A 19,469-nucleotide genomic window follows, 5' to 3' on the forward strand; every position below is an offset into this window, starting at 1 on the left:
AAAAAAAAACGCTTTAAAGTGCAAGTTCGTGTATTACGCCTTTTTAGTTTATAGATGAATGTCTACTTCACGACATGTTATCTATGAATTTATGTTTGTTTACAATACATGCTGCATGGACGGAGAATTTACTTCAGTTAAAGGAAACTTAAGTTATTTAATCAAGTGTTTTACTGTAACACAGAGTGTGCTAAATAAAATTTCAAGGATACCGATAAAATTTCCAGGACAATTGACCATTATTTGCGAATTCCAGGACATTTCCAGTACTGGAAACAGTTTTTTTGAAATTCCAGGTTTTCCAGGACCCTGGGCTAGCTACGAAAACAAGCAGTTTTAGGGACAAGAGGAGAGCTGGGACGCGCCTCACCTGGGAACGTGCTACTGCTGGGGGCTGGTTCGTCGCTCACGCGCTCCACCTTCACACCCAGCGGCCCGGGGTAGCGCTCGAGTACCACTGGGCGCACTGTCCCCTTCTTCCTGGCTCCCGTGGCGAGCGGCGAGGGGCCACGCGAGCCCTGGAAGGCAACGGTGCCCGAGGGACCAGCCCCCAGAGCTGCGCGGTCCCCCTTCTTGGCCTTGAGGCGCGCTCCGGGTGCACGGTCGCTCCCGCGCTTGCGGCAGTAAGCCAGTGTGTCCCCAGGCGGTGACCAGGCATACACCTGCGCGCCTTCCGCACGCCCTATGGTCACCACATCAGTATCATCGTGGTCGCTCTCCGCGAACAGGGGCTCGTACTCCATGTCACCTGCCGACACACAAGTGAGCGTACTAATGCAAGTGCTGTTACCGTGCAAACACGCAACCCCAACAAGAAGTAACAAGTATAAGAAGTACAGCCGGCAAGCAAGCACTGCCGTCCTCAGTACAGAGCTGACTAATATTCCTGGTTGCTGTGTGTGAATCGTCTAACTTTGAAGCATAGTTCGCTAAAATCATTTGTACATTCAAGATCTGCTGCAATGGACACGACAGCCTACAATTATCTATATATTTAATGCTCAAGTCCATCATTCTGATATAAAATCAACCAAATTTTTCACATTTCAAATGTAATCAGTAAAACACAGAAACTTAATCATTGAAGATTTCTCGAACCTCTATATGACACACATCATCACACACATCATATGTACGTAAATGATTTCCCCTGAATGTGTTCATTTAGAAATGTGACCATATAAAAAATATTTTTTTAAAGAAATTGCCCATTAAAAATGTACCAATTTAGCTCACACTTAACCAACAACCTTTCTTTTATGAAATGAACCAAAAATCATTTGTTTTCTTTTTGATGCAATACTTCTAGTTTTGTCTCAAATACTTGCACATGATGAATTTATGCTCTCACTTGGAAGTCATGATTCTAACTGCAGATGCTTGTGCACATGCATGTACTGGCAGACAAATGGGCAGACGTTGCTTTGTGTTTGTGCGTGCGAGTTCCCTGCCACTGCAATGAAGTTAATCAAGGACGGTATGTAGCCGGGTGACAAAGGTATGTCCCAGTCGCAAACACGCTGACATAAAAACATTTGGTCCTTTACACTCCATAGCCGCAACTGAACTTGCACTAGCTGATGTTTCTACAACAGTCGATAGCGTAGTTAGATAGACCTGCAAGCGTATCTCTTTCCCCCTCGTATGGCTAACTGTATGCCATGGTACATCTGTTGTTTACCGAGTTGAAGCAGACTTTGAGGTGTTATGCCAGAGATTCTTTTTTGCCTGTGGTGATTTCATGCTAACAGAAGTTTACAGACGTGCTATTCAAGTCTGGGTTAAAAAATTAACATCCAGCTAAATGATTTCGCGCAATTTGAAGACATGCTAAGTGAGGATTTGGTGTATTACTCCCAAAATCTAAATTTCTTATCACGTACTCCATCAGAAACATAAAAAAAAACAAAGATATAAAAAAATGAAAAGAAAAAAAATTAAATGAAAATAAGACCTGTATCACGGCTCGTAATTTTTGATTAACTATCTCACCACAGGTATGACACAAATTTGCACGCTTGATATTTTAAACCCTTGTTAAAGAATTTCCACTCGAAACTTATTTCTTTTTTAAACTTGGTGTCAAGTTAGGAAAGAAATTTCAAGTGCATGAAGCAAAAACAAATAATGTTTTGAATAACAGAGATTGTCTATTATGTGATGTAAATAACAGTTTAAAGGTTCCATTCTCTGAAACAAACTGAAGCAAAAAATCCTGTTTAATGTAAAATTTCCACAAAAAATAAAAAATAAATTGCTGCACAACATGATTCCAAACTAACCACAACTTATAAAAAATATTATACAATTTATACATGTAAGTTTTCCAAGTACTAACATGCAAAAGTTATAATATGAAGTAAAGTAATGGTATTAAAACAATAAAGCACTTGAGACTGACCGGAGTGAAACTGGTCGGGCTGGCGGTCCACGCTGGAGGTGAAGGCAGTGTCGAAGATGTCTGCCAACGAGGTGGGGCTGCCCACCACGCCCTGGCCCGAGCACGACTTGGCCTGGGAGGACTCCCAGGGCCGGTGCTTGGAGCCGGGGGGCGGCCCGGCCACCCTGTCCCCTACTGCGAGACCCGAGTAGCCCGACATGGCAGCCTCTCACTGCCCACAGCACCTGCACAACACCAGTGGTCAGACACAATGCCTTGGCCTGGGAAGACTATCAGGGGCGGTGCTTGGAGCTGGGGGACGACCCAGCCACCCTGTCCCCTACTGCGAGACCCGAGTAGCCTGACATGGCAGCCTCTCACTGCCCACAGCACCTGCACAACACCAGTGGTCAGACACAACACCTTGGCCTGGGAAGACTACCAGGGGCGGTGCTTGGAGCTGGGGGACGACCCAGCCACCCTGTCCCCTACTGCGAGACCCGAGCAGCCTGACATGGCAGCCTCTCACTGCCCACAGCAACTGCACAACACCAGTGGTCAGACACATTGCCTTGGCCTGGGAGTATGACGATATTAGCTGAACTTCCGCACCAGTTGTGTATTGCCTACACATCAAGGGACAGAGTTGATGCCCTTGCTGCCCTATCCAGTCATCAACTCGTGGGTCTTCATTTGTAAACTTTCCAGCTGTCCGAAGTTGTTGCATTCTTCTCATTCAAGGTTCCAGAACCGTGTTTGTAGAAAAGTTTCATTTGATACCTTCACATGCCTGCGTGTCCAAAGGTCCTGCATGAACACCGTCTCTGTTCTACGACCGTGAGCTGTTGAGACGACTAATGGCACAGCGATTTGTTGCAATGGTATTGTGAATGATCTGTCCTCAAAACTTTAACAGTCCTACTTATTCCCAAAACCTCCAAAACTGATATTAGTTTTCTCACCTTAAGGTAAATTTCAGATAGCCAATTGTATAATAATTGACATGAACTCACAAAATCTTAGTCGAACCATGTTGTCCCCAATATCTTCTGAAATATAATTGAAACATGATTAAGAAGCCTGCCTACCTGGGCACAAATTCAATGTGTAGAACTTCCGATGAAAACCACGCATTTGAAATTTGCTCAGGATATCCAAGTAGTGTTTGTTCACAAAAAGTATCTAAGACTCTACTGAGGGCAGATAAGAAGTTCTGTTTCCATATTTTGTTTTTAAATTGTATTTTTAGGAGAGTAAAAAGTGCTAAAACACATGTTTATTTTTTTTATTTATTTTTTATTTTTTTTAGACAGACCATCCCGTAAATATTTTTGAAATCACCCAAGAGCCTTGCACGAGACCTTTATCTTAATTTCGGTAAATATGTAGTTGGGCGGTATTTGCGGAAAAAAATGTTAAAAAATCCGAAAATACTTTTATTCTATGCTCTTAAACTTCCTCTTTTCATTAAAAGCGGCGAAGATAAGAAATTCCAAATACTTTAGAAGATATCGAATTTTTAAATTTCATCACAATTATACCAGTGCATTATGTGGCATTCCGCATTGTTTCTTGTTTACGAGTATCTATTTTTTTTATTGGATAATGATGTCACGTGATTGATCGTGATAGGCCAGAATTCAAATGAACCAATACATAATTATTTAGTTCATTTATTGTTTTAAAACGGTGTTTAATTACCGCCTTCAACTTAGGCGAGTTTTTAACGTTTCTAATTTTAAAGTCTTATTTTTTATTGTTACGCAAGTAATAAGTAACAAAAAAATTTTACGTGAGTTGTTACTGTTCTTCCTTTGTCCCGGTTTGTTAGGTCAGGTCAGTTACATTATAAATACTTTAAAACTAAAGAACCATTGAAATAATTTCATATTATTTTTAATGTACGCTTAGTTTCAAAGTATTTATAATGTAACTGACCTGACCTAATCGACCATTTTCATTAATTAGGCATTCACAAACACACGGCAAAATAAAAAAATGGCGACGGTCGTATCATAAACACAGGTCTTGTATGCAAAATAAGAACGGCGATATCTCCTAAAGTATTTGGAATTTCTTACCTCCGCCGCTTTTAATGAAAAGAGGAAGTTGAAGAGCGTCTAATAAAGGTATTTTCGGATTTTTAAAAAAATTTTTCGCAAATACCGCTCAACTACATATTTACCTTAATTTCTCCGCCATATAATGTTATGGTTACCACTCAAATTTTGTAGTTGTTCTAGACAAGATGAGAAGACTGTGCTTCAGTTCAGAGCCTTTCATCAGCGAGCGCCACACTTTATCATCCCATGTAACTAACACAGCTAAAACCCTGACTAGGCTTAAGTGCAGTAAGTTTGAATTAAAAATTCTTTTATAGCTGGTAAGAATAGCATCGGGGAAACGGAGAAGTGGGTGACAGGAAGAAGGACAGATAGATGGAAGGGAGGGAGAAGGGTTGGAACAGGAGTTGAAGAGGGTGGAAGGGGAGTTTGGGGGTAGCGGAAGAAACAGGAATGGAAGAGTAAACTTTGTAGGGGGTGAAGTGGCAACAGCGCAACGAGGTAGTGATAAACTGTATAAGTACATATAGGAAGTTATACGTGTTCTAGAGCATAGTTGAGGCATACGGAGTGATTATTTTTGTGGCAGTAGACACATGATTGGATGAAGAAGTAGGGGAAGGAGAACTAAGGAGGGCTAACTATGAGATATTTAGAAAGGACAGAAATACAAAGGACAGCAGTGTGTGAGGAAGGGGTAGGAATGAATGGGTGAGTGATAAGCAGAAGTGCTGGAGATGAGGGTTAGAGAATTGGCAAGACAGATAAGGCTGATGGCAGTGTACAGATACCGGGCAAGGGGGTGAGAACATTCTGAAGCTTAAGGCAGACTGGCTAGGCAAGGAGACATGGGTGATGGTAACTGGCGAACTCAACTAGTCAGTGGTTATATGGTAGCTGAGACCGGACGAGATGAGGGCAAGGGAGCCGAGTTGGGCATCCCAATAGGCATATAGAGGACTGGGGCCGGTGGTGGAGAACGTTCAGTAATATTGAAAAATATTCAATTGAAATAGAAAACAAATCAGGGTAGAAAACAGTCTTTGCACCAGTCATAACATACTGACATCAAAGTCCCTGTCTTTTAGAAAGGAAACAGTCTCAGCTAAACTGTATTCTTAGAGATCTCTAGAGAGTCACAGAATCAAATTGCAACTAGTATCAAGAAATCAGTAGTACTGCAACAATAAAATCCAGGCAATCTCTCGTGAAAAACACTGACAGTCTTGGCTGTGCTATTAAAGCAACATAAATTTTGTCGTTAAACTTACATTTTACATGTTAATAACAATAATTACACACCAACCATTAAAATGATGAAAATTTTCCCATTAGGCTACCCAAACCTAAAATCTGCTGAAAATGGTTAATAAGAATTCTGGAATTTTTAAAAGATGATTTTAGAAATGTAGTAATATTCTCAACATTTAACTAAATATGCATTACATAATTAGTGTAACTAACCTAACTTAAACAGTTCACACTTTTTTCACTGTATATTACATATAGGTAACCTAACATAACCAACAGTAATCATGAGTTAAGCTAGTTATTTTAATGTAGTAAACCTAAATAAACATGAAATTGATAAATTACTAGTAAACAACTTAAAACATTCAAAATCATTTTACAAAATTACTAAAAATATGTCAATAGTAAACATGGTTTTTATCCCCTCCCCCCCCCCCCCCCCCCCCAACACCTTTTACAAGGGCACATCTTACTGCTAGAAATCTACCATTTTTTTTACATGATTTTTACAACCAATATCCCTGGCTTTCATGGGCATCCTCTCTAATGAATTTATTTGGAATTCCTAAACGCTTTTTTTTTTGCAGAATAATCGGGCAACATTAGTAATACCTACTAAAATAAAACATTTTTAGACTTCTTTTAATAAGCAGCAACTTTCACTATTATTTCATTGGCAGGTTATTTTGTGTATAAATGTGTTGGAATGACATTCGAACAATCTATTAAACAAGGCAAAATCCTTGAGACCCAAACGTCACACGAATCAATATTTCTTACCTGCTCATCCCAATGCGAATATGTTTCACTAAACGATACTCCCACTTCATATTTGAAACTATGCACTCACTTGTAACGATCAACTCAAAAACCGTAGACAGCTCCGTTTCGAACTAATTTAAGGCCAATGTCACTTAAGCTATTGACAGAATACGATGTAGATAACCTATATACGTAATGCTACCACTTGTGAAAATTTAGATGAGTCATACTAACTTCATGCGTAGCACTTTTATCAGTAAACTCTGAACTACTAAAAAATACTAATGCATACAACAAATTTACCACACTTCCCGAAACACCAAAATCCATTTCTACTTCCAGAGGACTAAAATTAAAATGGCGTTTCCGAAGAGCAATGAAGTGTTTGTAACAGTGGGGACAACACAGTTCGACCAGCTGGTGTCTACAATCGTCGATCCTTGTGTGCTGCAAGTAAGCCCAACACTTTTATCATAGCGATAATACTGAATATCGTACTATTAAAAAAATGCAATAATAAATCCCGAATGTCAACGTAGTACTCACTCCAAAAATGTTTAGCACAACATGAATTACTTGCTTCTGACACAAACTCAAAATACTTGTAAGATTGCGAAATACCGACAAATAGTTTAAATTATAGTACAAAAATGTAACGCCTATAGATTATTAATCTAAACTTTGAAATAACAACAAAATTAAAGAAATTAACTACACTGCATAAATAACAGAACGAAGCTGACAGTATACCAATATATTGATAAATGAGAATTGTTGTATTTGCATTTTTTTTAAAGCAGTGACAAGTCATGATTTATTTTTAAAGTTAATGAAATGTATAAAAATGTGATTTAGCTCTTCTATTTATTTTTTTAGTTCTCAACCTACTAAAAATTTTCAAATTATGGCCTTCGTAACGAATCATCAAAATGTAAATTTAAAAATAGAAACACGTCGAAGTAAATGCCAAATAAACTTCATTTTTCTGGCTTTTTAAACAGAAATATTTAGGTTTATTAGGGTTCAGTAGTTACGAAAAAAATTGCGCGAAGGGGATATATTAACTTACTTTCGCTACATAAAACATTAGCCTTATCTTTCTATTATGGAAGTCTTTTTAACAATTTTTCTTCCTAACAAAGTACATATAGAAGATCGACTATAGCCGCCATAGAGCGTGGTCGTGTTTTCTTGGACTGATGTCAGTGTGATAACAACTGTAAATTGGTAATTGTTCTATATCACGTATCCAAGTTTAGCCCTTCGTTCTGCTAGCATCGTCCTGTCTAATTGATCGTGTAAAACATTATGCTTGCTGTTTTAATTTAGTACGCCGAAAGATCCTGGACATAAGGAAAATATAAAAATATATGGTTTTGACAATTTTGTTCTTTATGTATTGTGCTATGGTACTGGTCTTTAAAGTGTAAGAATACACTAGTCAATCGACAGTATTCCGCAATTTAACTCAGGGATTAGCACCACAATGATGCATATTTTTATCCTAATGTATTATGTAATATAACGAGGTGAATAAGTTATTGCTGGTTTAAAATGTAACTAGCCTAATAAAACAAGACGTCCGCACTACTTTACAAAATTTTAAATTAGCTAACCTAAATTAGCCAACCATTCATGCGATTTTAAATAATATTTTTCAGAACCACCACAGAGCCTCCATTTGAACAAATCAAATTTTCAAAGAATAACAAACTCTCAAACTCTATGGGAATTGTGATTCCGCCAGCAAAGGAAGTTGCGGAATAATTCCGACATAAGACGGCTAGGGAGTGTAGAAACATAGTGGTTAGCAAATGTCTGTCGGAATCAAACAATTCTGCTAGAGGAATTATTCCATCAGCGTCAAGAATAGGGCACCTGGTCAGTAAAGAGTTTTTTGTGACTTGTCTGTAAATTCGACATGCATTTGTTCTCGTGGTATGAAAACAGAGATAAGTAAATGGACCAGATGGAACATAACCGATACTTCTTGAAGCTGGCTTTCACTAAGCAATATGGCGCCTATGTAGCTGAGAAATTGTTTACATGAACAGCTGTTTTAAACAACAAACAAACACACAGGTGTGGTTATACTTCTAAAATCATTAAAATAATGATTTTGGATGGTTAATTATGTTAGTATAGCTACATTTAAAAAAATTGGGAGATTGTGTGAATGGTTTGTTAGGTCAGGATAGCTACATATTAAATTAGAAATTCCTAAACAACCATTAAAATGATTTGACAGTATTTTTAATGTAGCTATACTAACCTAACTAACCGTCCGCAGTGTTTTAAATTATTTATAATGTCAATTGACCTTTTTAAATATAAGTTATACAAAAAATGCATGCACGCAGCCACCATTTTTAATTAATGAATGCGTAATCACCTATTGGCTCACATTCGCATGACAACATTCTCCAATTACAAGAAAAGTATTGCCGATTTTTTCAATTTTTTTTAAGGAAGAGTGACTAGTCGAGATAATTACCCCTTCAACATCAATAATCAGTTCCACCACTACCTACCTAACCCAGATGTAGTTTAAAAAAAGAAATGTAACTGAATGCTATTTGTTTACGTATCCATAAATTCAAACTATGCCTTCAACCTTGAATCCTCCTCCCCAGCCAACAATTCAGGGTAACCATCGCCCACACTAATATCTCGTTCTTTAACCAAGGGCGTACATAGGCGGGGGACAAAGGGCCCCCCCCCCCCTGAAATCAGAAGAAAAAAATAAAAATTAATAGACTTTGCATGTAAGGCTGATAACTAAAGTTTATAGTGCAGGATAACATTAATTAAGCACTACACAAATATTTTTTTAAGAATATGAAACTATTAGAATTACATATTTTTTTAGACGCTTATAATGTTTCGTGGTTTCGTGGTTGTGCATAAGTTTTTCAGGCAAAGTGGAACTTTGTTAGACAGGTGATACTCTTATCATTTAGGATTCCAAATCCAATAATTAAAGTTACATTGAACCCTGAATTTACGTATGCTTAGGTTTTACGAGGGGTGGCAAGGGGAGAATATTATCCAGGGGATGGAGAGGTAAGCCATGTCATGATGCCGCCTGCCGTCGTCGCGTCAGCCGGCCGGGTTAGTGTCGTGCGCCCACTTACTTTGTAGAAGCTATGTACCGTCGCCACATTTCTAAACGCAATGTCAGATTTATTTTACTCCTCTTATAGGAACATAATTTAGAGTATTAAAGACCATACAAAATGTTGTGCGTTAACGAATGCTTGTGAGTAGGTGCGGTAAAATTAAACCAATGAAAACATTAGCATTAACTTGTGCCTTTCTTGCGCGGGCTGTCTAAGCGTTACTTCACTGCGCTTACGCTTGGAGCGCTGAAACTTGTCCTCAATTGTTTACATTGGACTCTCCGTTCTGTGCCCTCCCTTTTCTATAGTTCATTCTTATGTTGTTAGCACGTGTGTTATAATGCTTTATATGCTTGTCTATCAAGTTGGTTTATCTGTATCTGTGGCTGTGTTTATTGAGTTGGTGAATTTACCTGCGATCATCTGGATGATGTTCCTGTTCTGGAATCTTTAATTTTTATTTAAGTAAACTGCATTAATAATGAAGAGACAAGCTTCTATTCAAAACTTTTTTACCAGAAAACAGAGTGTAAATAGACCTGTTAGTGACAGTGCTGATGTTGACTGTGCCAGTAACAATGTTTCTTCTGGTGTCGCAAGTACTAGTGCCGTTGATCCAGCACCAGCTGCGGAAGACTTCAAGCAAGTAATAAAAAATATATATGATATTGGAAACTATTGTCAAAGCAATTCCGTTCGTTCGTTAACGAATGAAGAAAAAATTACACTCGTAGAAAATATTTGGAAACCTCATCCTGTATACAAATTTCCTTCTACTTATAGTAGTTCTTCTAGTTCAAATCATACTAGATCTTTTCAAATGAAATGGCTAGAAGAATTTGAGTGGTTAGCTTTCTCTGAAGAAAAATCAGGGTCTTTTTGTAAATATTGCATAATATTTTCACACTCCAAAAGTGTAGGAAAAGGAGATCACCAAGAAACAGGAGCATTAATAACAAGGGCTTTTAGTAATTTGAAAAAAGCCAAGGAAATTTTTCGTAAACATGAAAATTGCATGTACCATAAAACATCAGTTTCGATTGCTGAAAACACAAAATAAATTGTTACAAAAAAAACTGAGAGTGTTATAAATCAAGTCAATGCTCAAAGGAGATTGAATATTGAAAAAAACAGGGAAAGACTGATCCCTATCATACAAACAATAAGATTTTGTGGAAGACAGCAAATCGCACTAAGAGGCCATCGTGACAGTGGACATATAAGCCTAGAAGAGCCAGAAAATAATGACGGAAATTTTCGATCACTGCTGAGATACAGAGCAAACAGTGGCGATAATGACCTAAAAGACCAGTTAATGAACAGTGGAGGGAGGAGCATGTACACTAGTTCTTTTATTCAAAACGAGCTCATTAACACATTTGGTCATTTAATCCAATCCCAAATTGTGAAAAATGTCAGGAATTCTATTTTTTATTCCGTTTTAGCAGATGAAACAACTGACATTGGCCAAACAGAACAGTTTTCTCTTTGTGTACAGTATGTTGAAGACCAGTCATACAATATTAGAGAAGATTTCCTAACTTTTGTCCCCGTTTATGACGTTACTGGTGCAGGCTTAGCTAACACAGTGTTAGAGACCTTGTCAAATTTAGAGCTTGACTTAAAGAAAATGAGAGATCAAGGATACGATGCGCTGCCACGATGAGAGGGAAATTCAGAGGGGTACAAGCTGCTATCAAAGGAAAACTACCACTAGCTTTGTACACACATTGTTCTTCACATAGTCTAAATTTGTGTTTGTCAGATGCAAGTAAAATTCCTTCTGTAAGAAATTGTATGGGCGTTATCAAATAAGTCTGTGGATTCTTCCATATGTCAGCCAAAAGAACTGAAATATTGAAATCAACGATATCTGACTGTTGCCCTGAACAGAAAAAAAATAAACTTATCTCATTATGTGAAACACGATGGGTGTTTAAAGAGATTTTAGAACCAATTCTCCTCTCTCTTTTGAAAATAGAAGAAGAATCAAGTGACTCAGCACCTAAAGCACATGCTCTTAGTAGTTCTATCAGTCAATTTCAATTTCTTGTTAATATTTTTTTTTGAGCCAGATGCTGCCAACTACACATAACTTATCTGTGAACCTTCAAAGTAAAAACATAGATCTTTCTCAAGCCATTGCAAATGTTACAAGTGTCTTAGATCTGTAATCTAAACAAAGGGAAAATTCCAATGACAACTTCAAATCCCTGTATGCTCAAGTAAAGGAATTTGCTACAAAACTCGACATTAAAGAAGAGATTCCTAGAGTTTGTCGCCTTCAAACAGCCCGCAACAACGTCCCTTACAGCACAGAAGAAGAATACTACCGACGAGCTGTTTATGTACCTTACCTTGATGATTTTTGTAATTCACTGAAAGAACACTTTGAATCTCACAAGGATACAGTTGAATCCTTACAACAAATCCTTCCAGAATTTTGTATCAAAACAGATTTATGTTCATTGGAAGCTGCTTTCAATTTCTACGAAGATGATTTGTCACATAGAGAGGTCGTGCAAAGTGAGTTTATGTTGTGGAAAGGAAAGTGGAGTCAGGAAAAATCAGAAAATCTTCCCAAAACAGCCATTAGTTCTCTAGAAAAGTGTGACAAGACTTTCTTCCCTAACATTTATAATCTCTTGAAACTGCTAGCAGTTCTGCCTGTTTCTGTCGCAACCGTAGAAAGAAGCTTCTCAAGCTTAAGAAGATTGAAGACTTACATAAGAAATACCACATCAGAAACTAGGCTTAATGGATTAGCATTACTTTCGATCCACAGAGACATTAAAATAAGCGATGAAGAAGTACTTGATAAATTTTCTAGTAAACCAAGAAATCTGGACATCGTTTTGTAAACGTTACATAAAAAGCGAATTTTTAAAATGTATTTACATCAATACACCCTTTTTATAGCTCAAAAATAATAAACCAACATTCTTTTCCATTATACAAAATTTACTTTTGTTGGGTTGTTGGGAAAAGAGGGGAAAAAATCTTTACTAAAAGAAGGTAACACATTAAGTAAAAAAGAAAAAAGTAAAGGGAAAAGGGAAATTAATATAAACGTGAATACAATTAAATGTTAAATACGCGCTTTTTCAAAACAACGTGTTATTATATAATAAAAAATCAATGCAGTTCTGTTATAAAAATAACCGAAAACATAAATAAATAGAAATAATAAATATATTGTTTAGTCCTAAAACTTTCCTCAAAACCCTTTGTAAACTTACATAATCATTAAATGATAGTTGATTAAAAAAAAGCAAGCATAAATGATGGTAAGCTCGGTCATATTGCCCCCCCCCCCCCCCCCCCCAAAAAAAAATTATAACCTATACCTATATTCGCCACTGTCTTTAACAATGAATCCATCCAACAATTATTAACATTTGATGCGTAACACTGCTTTTTCAATACTGTCTGATTACATTTGGTCCTACAGAATTGCGACATAATCTATTGCATCATAAATAACATATACATATAGCAACTAATAGAGCCGATAAAAATAATATTTCACTAAAATTATCAAAAACAATTTACCTGTGAAAGGTTATCTTCTTATGCTTTTTCCTTCAATAACTGGCACTCTGTTTTCCTAGAACTTCTGTTCACACAACCATGCACAACACACAATGGCATAATATATTAATATATCATGAGCGGACCCTTTCGTATACACTTTGTATGAAAGGCCCCACTTGGGTAGCCACTTAGATATATGTAGGGCAACTTTCTTACTCACTATATTTGTGTTTACAAATGGCCCCACTTTTATGGAGACTAGAATAATTCACGTTGGGCTGTATTACTCTGTGTAAATCGATATTGCTTGTGTGGCTCTCCGTTGGCATGTGTTTGTGGTAACTAGACCACAGTTAGGTGTTAACTTAGAAAAACAAATATACATAAATATACACTGGAACAAATGATAGAAGAAATAACATGACACAACACTCACAATTAAAAATATATACTTATTTATTAAACGAAAATAGTTCAAAATTTACCCTTATTTTTATTATTTAATTACTTATTATATTCAAATTTGCCTAACTGTTCTTTGGCATCACATCCCACATGTACGTAATTTCCAACCATCAGGAGATATGATGATGCGCACATTTAATTTACAAGCAAAAGTCTTTAATTTGGGTTCGACGATATTACACAGTTTATATTCGTTGATTTTAGGGATCCTAATTGTTTTTCCTCGGCTAGTTAGATTCAAAATAAAGTCGGTAGAGCTCAGAGTCTCTCGCTCGTCGGACCTCTGAGTTACAATAGATATCTTGACTCCCTAAAGATACATAATTTTCATCCTCTATTCGGGATGCTTACTGCTAAATAACTAATTCGTAGGATGTAATATTGCCGACGTCACGAAGTTCAGCTCTCTTTAGCTGGCCATTACATTCTTTCTTAACTTCTCAAATTAAGCCAGTTAACAATACTCAACTTAAATTTAAATGGTGGGCCGTGATTGGCCGAAAACCATAATCAGTTACATAAATTACTTAATAAATCGTGAAATCCGTATGCAACAATAGCGCGGAACACAAAATTTCACGTAAAATTTAAATATAAAATTATTGAAACAATAATTTATATTACAAAATAACGGCGTTAACTTTACCGTTTACCGTCTGAATGTCAATTCCTCCTTAGAGGGGTCTCAATAATGTTCAATTTCAAATTGTCCAAATCAGTCCATAGAGTCACATTCTCATAGATATACATAAAAATAATTTACCTTTTTTGAAAAATAAATTACATATCAGACATAGAGCAAATATTAAATAAATTATAAATAATAAATAATAACACTTAATCTGTCAAAACAGTAATATGTTGCAGTACAATCATACTTTATAGATTGTCACACTGGTTCAAAATCACACATTCTACTTCTAAAACAACCAAACTTTTGAGAAATTACAACAGATTCATCTACAACACTCAAAAACCAAATTAACGATACATAAATTAACAAAATTTCAATTACTGTAAAAATTCACCCGTTTACAGGTATATTTCACTATTTCATGTTTATTATAAATTAATTATAATTTTTAAATATGCATTTGTATTATAAGTTGTACCAGCAACCACACTAATAGGGATAGCTAAGGCAAACCGGTAGGTATGTTTAGTCTTTGGAAATTGCTCCAGTGTTATAATTTTTTGTCTTAATTTATTATTCTTTGGACACCTATTCCTTTTTCTGCAAGCTTTACATGAGTTATACACATGTTTAATTACAGTACATTTGATTTTTACTACGACTGCTTAGTATTCTTCTTCCTATTTGCGAGCTCGCTGGTTGCTACAACAATCCTGGGAAGTGGAAGAGGGAGTTGAGAAAAAGAAAAGAGAGAATAGAAAGAATTCCACGACGCCATGGTCGATAGAAGACGTTTCCCTTGCGATGTGTCGCCAAAAACCTGGTGCCCGCAATGGAAACAAGAAGTTCGTGTCAACCACGATAGTTAAATACTACAGTGTTAGCAGTGTATTCAGATAGAAGAATTCTGAGTTCATCTACCTCAGAATACTGGGTATATGCCTTACCACGACATACGAGGCGTTTCGTGAGTGCTTCCAGCATCGCGACTTCTACATCTGATTCCTGTCATCTCGTGGTGAGAACTTTCCTTGTACCAGGTTTTCAGGACCATTTTGTATCGCCGATCCAGTCACTGAATCGTAGCCTACGGCAGTCGTAGTTGATTAGAACTCTCTTACAGCGTCCCTTTCTACAAGTTCCTGCGACCATCCACCGATCTACTCAGATGTCTTGAGTGGCCGAAGAACATGATCTACCACAATGAGAGCTAGTACCGGTAGTTTTAACCATTGAGAATTCAGAAAATGACAGTGTAGTATGAAAACTTGGTCCGAGTTCATTTATATCTGACTATCTGTATTTGGTAGGTTATTTCTAAGCTGGTGCAACGTTAGGGTATCTGAACATAATTTTTCTATTCAGACATGTTCAGATCATGAGTATTCATTTCAAGTGTTGTACCTACCTATGTGCTGAAAATTAAGTATCAATAATAGTAATATTCTGATATTGATTTTCTTATTTGATATTATTAGTTTTGGTACTAACCATACACGAATACAACCAACCACTATACTTTGGTTACTATATGCTTTACCCCTAACATACACTACACCGTAATATCAAATTTGAGAAAACATTAATCTTTAATTTCTCAAATATAAGTAACTGTGACATGTTAGCTGTGTCAAACACAGTTGTAGTAAGCTAAGCATACACGCCACACTACTCGCAATGTAATCAAATGGTGAAATCAACGATGTTATTCACTAAGCAATATAGCTGACCTTCCCCCTCACCTTTCCCATCCTGACTTCAAAGCCCTCACCAAAACTATGTGTTTAGGTTCCATCTGGTAAATTTACTTATCTCTGTGAAAAATTGTGTGTGTTCCAAAATGAATTTTATTGACTACATAATTGTCGAAATAATGTCTCTGGGACACAAACTGATGTTAACTGTTTTTACTAATATTTCACGAATATTCACAAGACATTTTCATACAGAGATAAGTAAATTGACCAGATGGAACATAATCACATATTTTGGTGAGGTGTTTAAAGTCAGTCGAGGAAGGGTGAGGGGGAAGGTCTGTCATATTGCTTAGTTAATAACATCATTGATTTCGCCATTTGATTACATTGCGAGTAGTTGAAAGTTTGTTAATTTATGTATCGTTAATTTGGTTTTTAATTGTTGTAGATGAATCTGTTGTAATTTCTCAAAAGTTTGGTTGTTTTAGAAGTAGAATGTGTGATTTTGAACCAGTGTGACAATCTATAAAGTTTGATATATTAATATATTATGGCATCGTGTGTTGCGTATGGTTGTGTGAACAGAAGTTCTAGGAAAACTGAGTGCCAGTTACTGAAGGAAAAGTATAAGAAGATACCCTTTCACAGGTAAATTGTGTTTGATTATTTTAGTGAGATACTATTTTTATCGGCTGTATTAGTTGCTCTCTCTCTCTATATATATATGATATTTAAGATGCTATAGACAATGTCGCAATTTTGTAGGACCAAATGTAATCAGACTGCATTGAAAAAGCAGTGTTACACATCAAATGTTAATAACTGTTGGATGGATTCATTGTTAAAGAACGAGATATTTGTGTGGGGGATGGCTACCATGAATTGTTGGCTGGGGAAGAGGATTCAAGGTTGAAGGCATAGTTTGAATTTATGGATACGTAAACAAATAGAAAGCATTCAGTTACCTTTCTTTGTTTAAACTACATCTGGGTTAGGTTGTCGCGGCATCGTCTCTGGTGATGATGTGGAGACGGGGTGGACGTCGGTCGGTCGTTCGGTTGTCATGTTGTTTGCCCGGCGCCAGCTCTTGGGTAGAGCAGCCTCACACTCTAAGGCGGGAGTGGACCGTTCGGCCCAGTGCAGCTGACCGAGGATGTTATGTACTCAAATAAGTATATTTCTTCATATATAAACCACTTTAATCATACGTTTATATCCCTATAACGATACATGCTGCTTCATTACTCAACATAACAACATCCATCCATAGATATCATAGATCTTTACAGGCATCACACTTTACATTAATACACTACAGATATCTCCCCCCTTAAGCAGGGGAATAAGTCAACATCTTGACACACAACTCACAATCTATAACCTTACACTTGCCCATTTACAAATGTTCACACCATAGAGACAAGAGCTGTCCTTACATATCCAGCTTTGAAGGTGGCCTCCTTACTCTACTAGAGCGGGGTCTTGCCTGCTGTGTATCTCCATTCCCCCCCGGAAGCAGAATGCATGGTGTAGGGCCCTTCTGACCTTTTACCAGCCCAAACAGTTTGGTTATAATGTCTTTTCCACATCATTCCAGAGTCAAGCATTTCAACATACAAAATTCTGTTACCCTGAATCTGCTGCACTCGACCCCTTTTCCACACTCTACCCTGTGTTCGGTAGTCCCGCACCCATACCTCCTCTCCTACCAGAAACTGTACCTTTCTGCTGGTCGCTCCTATTTCCGACCTGTCCCTTCGCACGAACGGCTGGGGTTTAATGAGATCCAGTCTTGACCTTATCTGTCTACCAAACACCATTTGCGCCGGGCTACTTTGAGTGGTGCAATGCGGTGCACATCTATAGGACATGAGGCAATGGCTCACAAGCGTCTCGATTGGGATCTGGTTACTGACCCCATCATTTAAAGCTTTCAGTAGGCCAGCCTTGAAGGTTTTCACTGAATTTTCAGCCGCCCCGTTACTAGCAGGGTGGTACAGCGGGGATACCAAATGTTCTATCCCGTTCAAGGCACATAATTCCTCAAACTCTTCTGACACAAAATTGGATCCGTTATTAGTTACTATAGTTCTAGGCAGCCCAAACCTAGCGAACATCTCCCTTAATTTCTGCAGACATGATATAGTTGCCAAAGATTTCATTGGGTTAACCTCCACCCATTTAGAAAACACATCAATGATAACCAAATAGCAAGTTCCCCTAACAGGGCCACAAAAATCTATGTGGACTCGCTCAAAAACCTTCCTTACACTCGGGCCACTTTACATCTGCCAACTTCGGTGGCTCAGCCCTAGCTGATATACACACTTCACAAGCCCGCACATAATCATCGAGGTCTGCATTTAAACCAGGTCACCGAAAATATGACCTACACCAGTTCTTAAGTTTAACCATCCCTAGATGGGTTGAGTGCACCTCCTTCAGAAGTCTCTTGCGGCAGGTCTGGGGAACAACAACCCTGTAACCCCACATTACCAAACCTTGCTCCACTGAGAACTCATCCTTCTTGCAGAAATACGGCTTCAAGGCATCCGGCACCAAGCGCGGCCAGCCTGTCTGAATATACCTGCATACTGCACTCAAAACCTCATGGCTTTTTGTTTCACCCCTTAATGTCTCAGCATCAAGAGCAGTTGCCTGCTCCACAAAATGTAAGTACTCACCCTCTACTGTCATTACCTGTTCAGCCTTACCTGCCACAGGTAAAGGCAGCCTAGAGAGCCCATCTGCAACATTACACATCCCCTTCACATGCCTCAATGTGTAATCGAACCCCAACAAAAACCGGGCCCAGCACTGCAGTCTTCCCGCTGCCATAGCGGGAACGCCTTTCTGCTCGCCAAAAATAGCCAGCAAGGGCTTATGGTCAGACTCTAGTACAAAATGATTGCCCATTACGTATTGCGAAAATTTGTATACACCCCAGTATACAGCTAAGGCCTCCTTGTGAATGACAGAATAATTACATTCTGCTGGAGACAAAACCCTGGATGCAAATGCTATCGGCTTCTCCGTCCCGTCAGGATAAACATGTGCTAACACAGCTGCTATACCCCTAGCCGATGCATCACATGTCAACTTCAACTGTTCATTTACATCGAAAAGTACCAGAACCTGTGGAGAAAGTACCGCTTCCTTTGCCCTTACAAATACCTTCTCACAAGCCTTTGACCACCCAAACACCTTACCCTTTTTTAGCAACGCATATAGAGGACACAGCATGCTCTCCAACCCAGGAATAAACTTCTGATAATAATTGACCATGCCCACAAACGCCCTTACCTCCTCCACGTTCTAAGGGTGTGGCACATCCGAAACTGCTTCCACTTTGCTGGGGTCTTTGCATATGCCCTCTCTATCAATGATATGCCCCAAATAAAAGCTGCATTTATCCATATTCAGCTTAAACCCGGCACTTTGTAATTTCTGGAAAACCTGACGCAGGTTCTCCAAGTGTTCTGCCTCCGTAGCCCCTGTCACCACAATATCATCTAGGTAAGTGTTAGTGCCTTTACATCCCAGCAACACCTTCTCCATAGTTCG

At 38.0% G+C, this 19,469-nt stretch overlaps 2 protein-coding genes across 6 annotated transcripts in view; one reads left to right on the forward strand and one right to left on the reverse strand.

Annotated features, from left to right (window-relative positions):
* LOC134541647 (uncharacterized) overlaps positions 1-13,371 on the reverse strand; it is a 280,099-nt gene extending 266,728 nt beyond the window's left edge. For 2 of the 5 annotated variants that reach the window (XM_063385232.1, XM_063385231.1), the window contains exons 1-3: positions 13,128-13,371; positions 2,402-2,625; positions 371-748 (exon numbers count right to left, since the gene is read on the reverse strand). In XM_063385232.1, coding sequence (XP_063241302.1) covers positions 371-748; positions 2,402-2,600 — 577 coding nt within the window. In that variant the 5' untranslated portion in view covers positions 2,601-2,625; positions 13,128-13,371. Of the gene's footprint in view, positions 1-370; positions 749-2,401; positions 2,626-6,474; positions 7,225-13,127 lie in introns of those variants that run through there. The other 3 variants (XM_063385230.1, XM_063385229.1, XM_063385228.1) reach the window with 2 other exon arrangements.
* LOC134541650 (UDP-N-acetylglucosamine transferase subunit ALG13 homolog) overlaps positions 6,804-19,469 on the forward strand; it is a 78,936-nt gene continuing 66,270 nt past the window's right edge. The window contains exon 1 of the mRNA XM_063385234.1: positions 6,804-6,909. Within this exon, the coding sequence (XP_063241304.1) occupies positions 6,814-6,909 (96 nt within the window). The 5' untranslated portion in view covers positions 6,804-6,813. The remainder of the gene's footprint in view (positions 6,910-19,469) is intronic.

The sequence above is a fragment of the Bacillus rossius genome, assembly GCF_032445375.1.
Source record: "Bacillus rossius redtenbacheri isolate Brsri chromosome 4 unlocalized genomic scaffold, Brsri_v3 Brsri_v3_scf4_1, whole genome shotgun sequence".
Lineage (NCBI taxonomy): Eukaryota > Metazoa > Arthropoda > Insecta > Phasmatodea > Bacillidae > Bacillus > Bacillus rossius.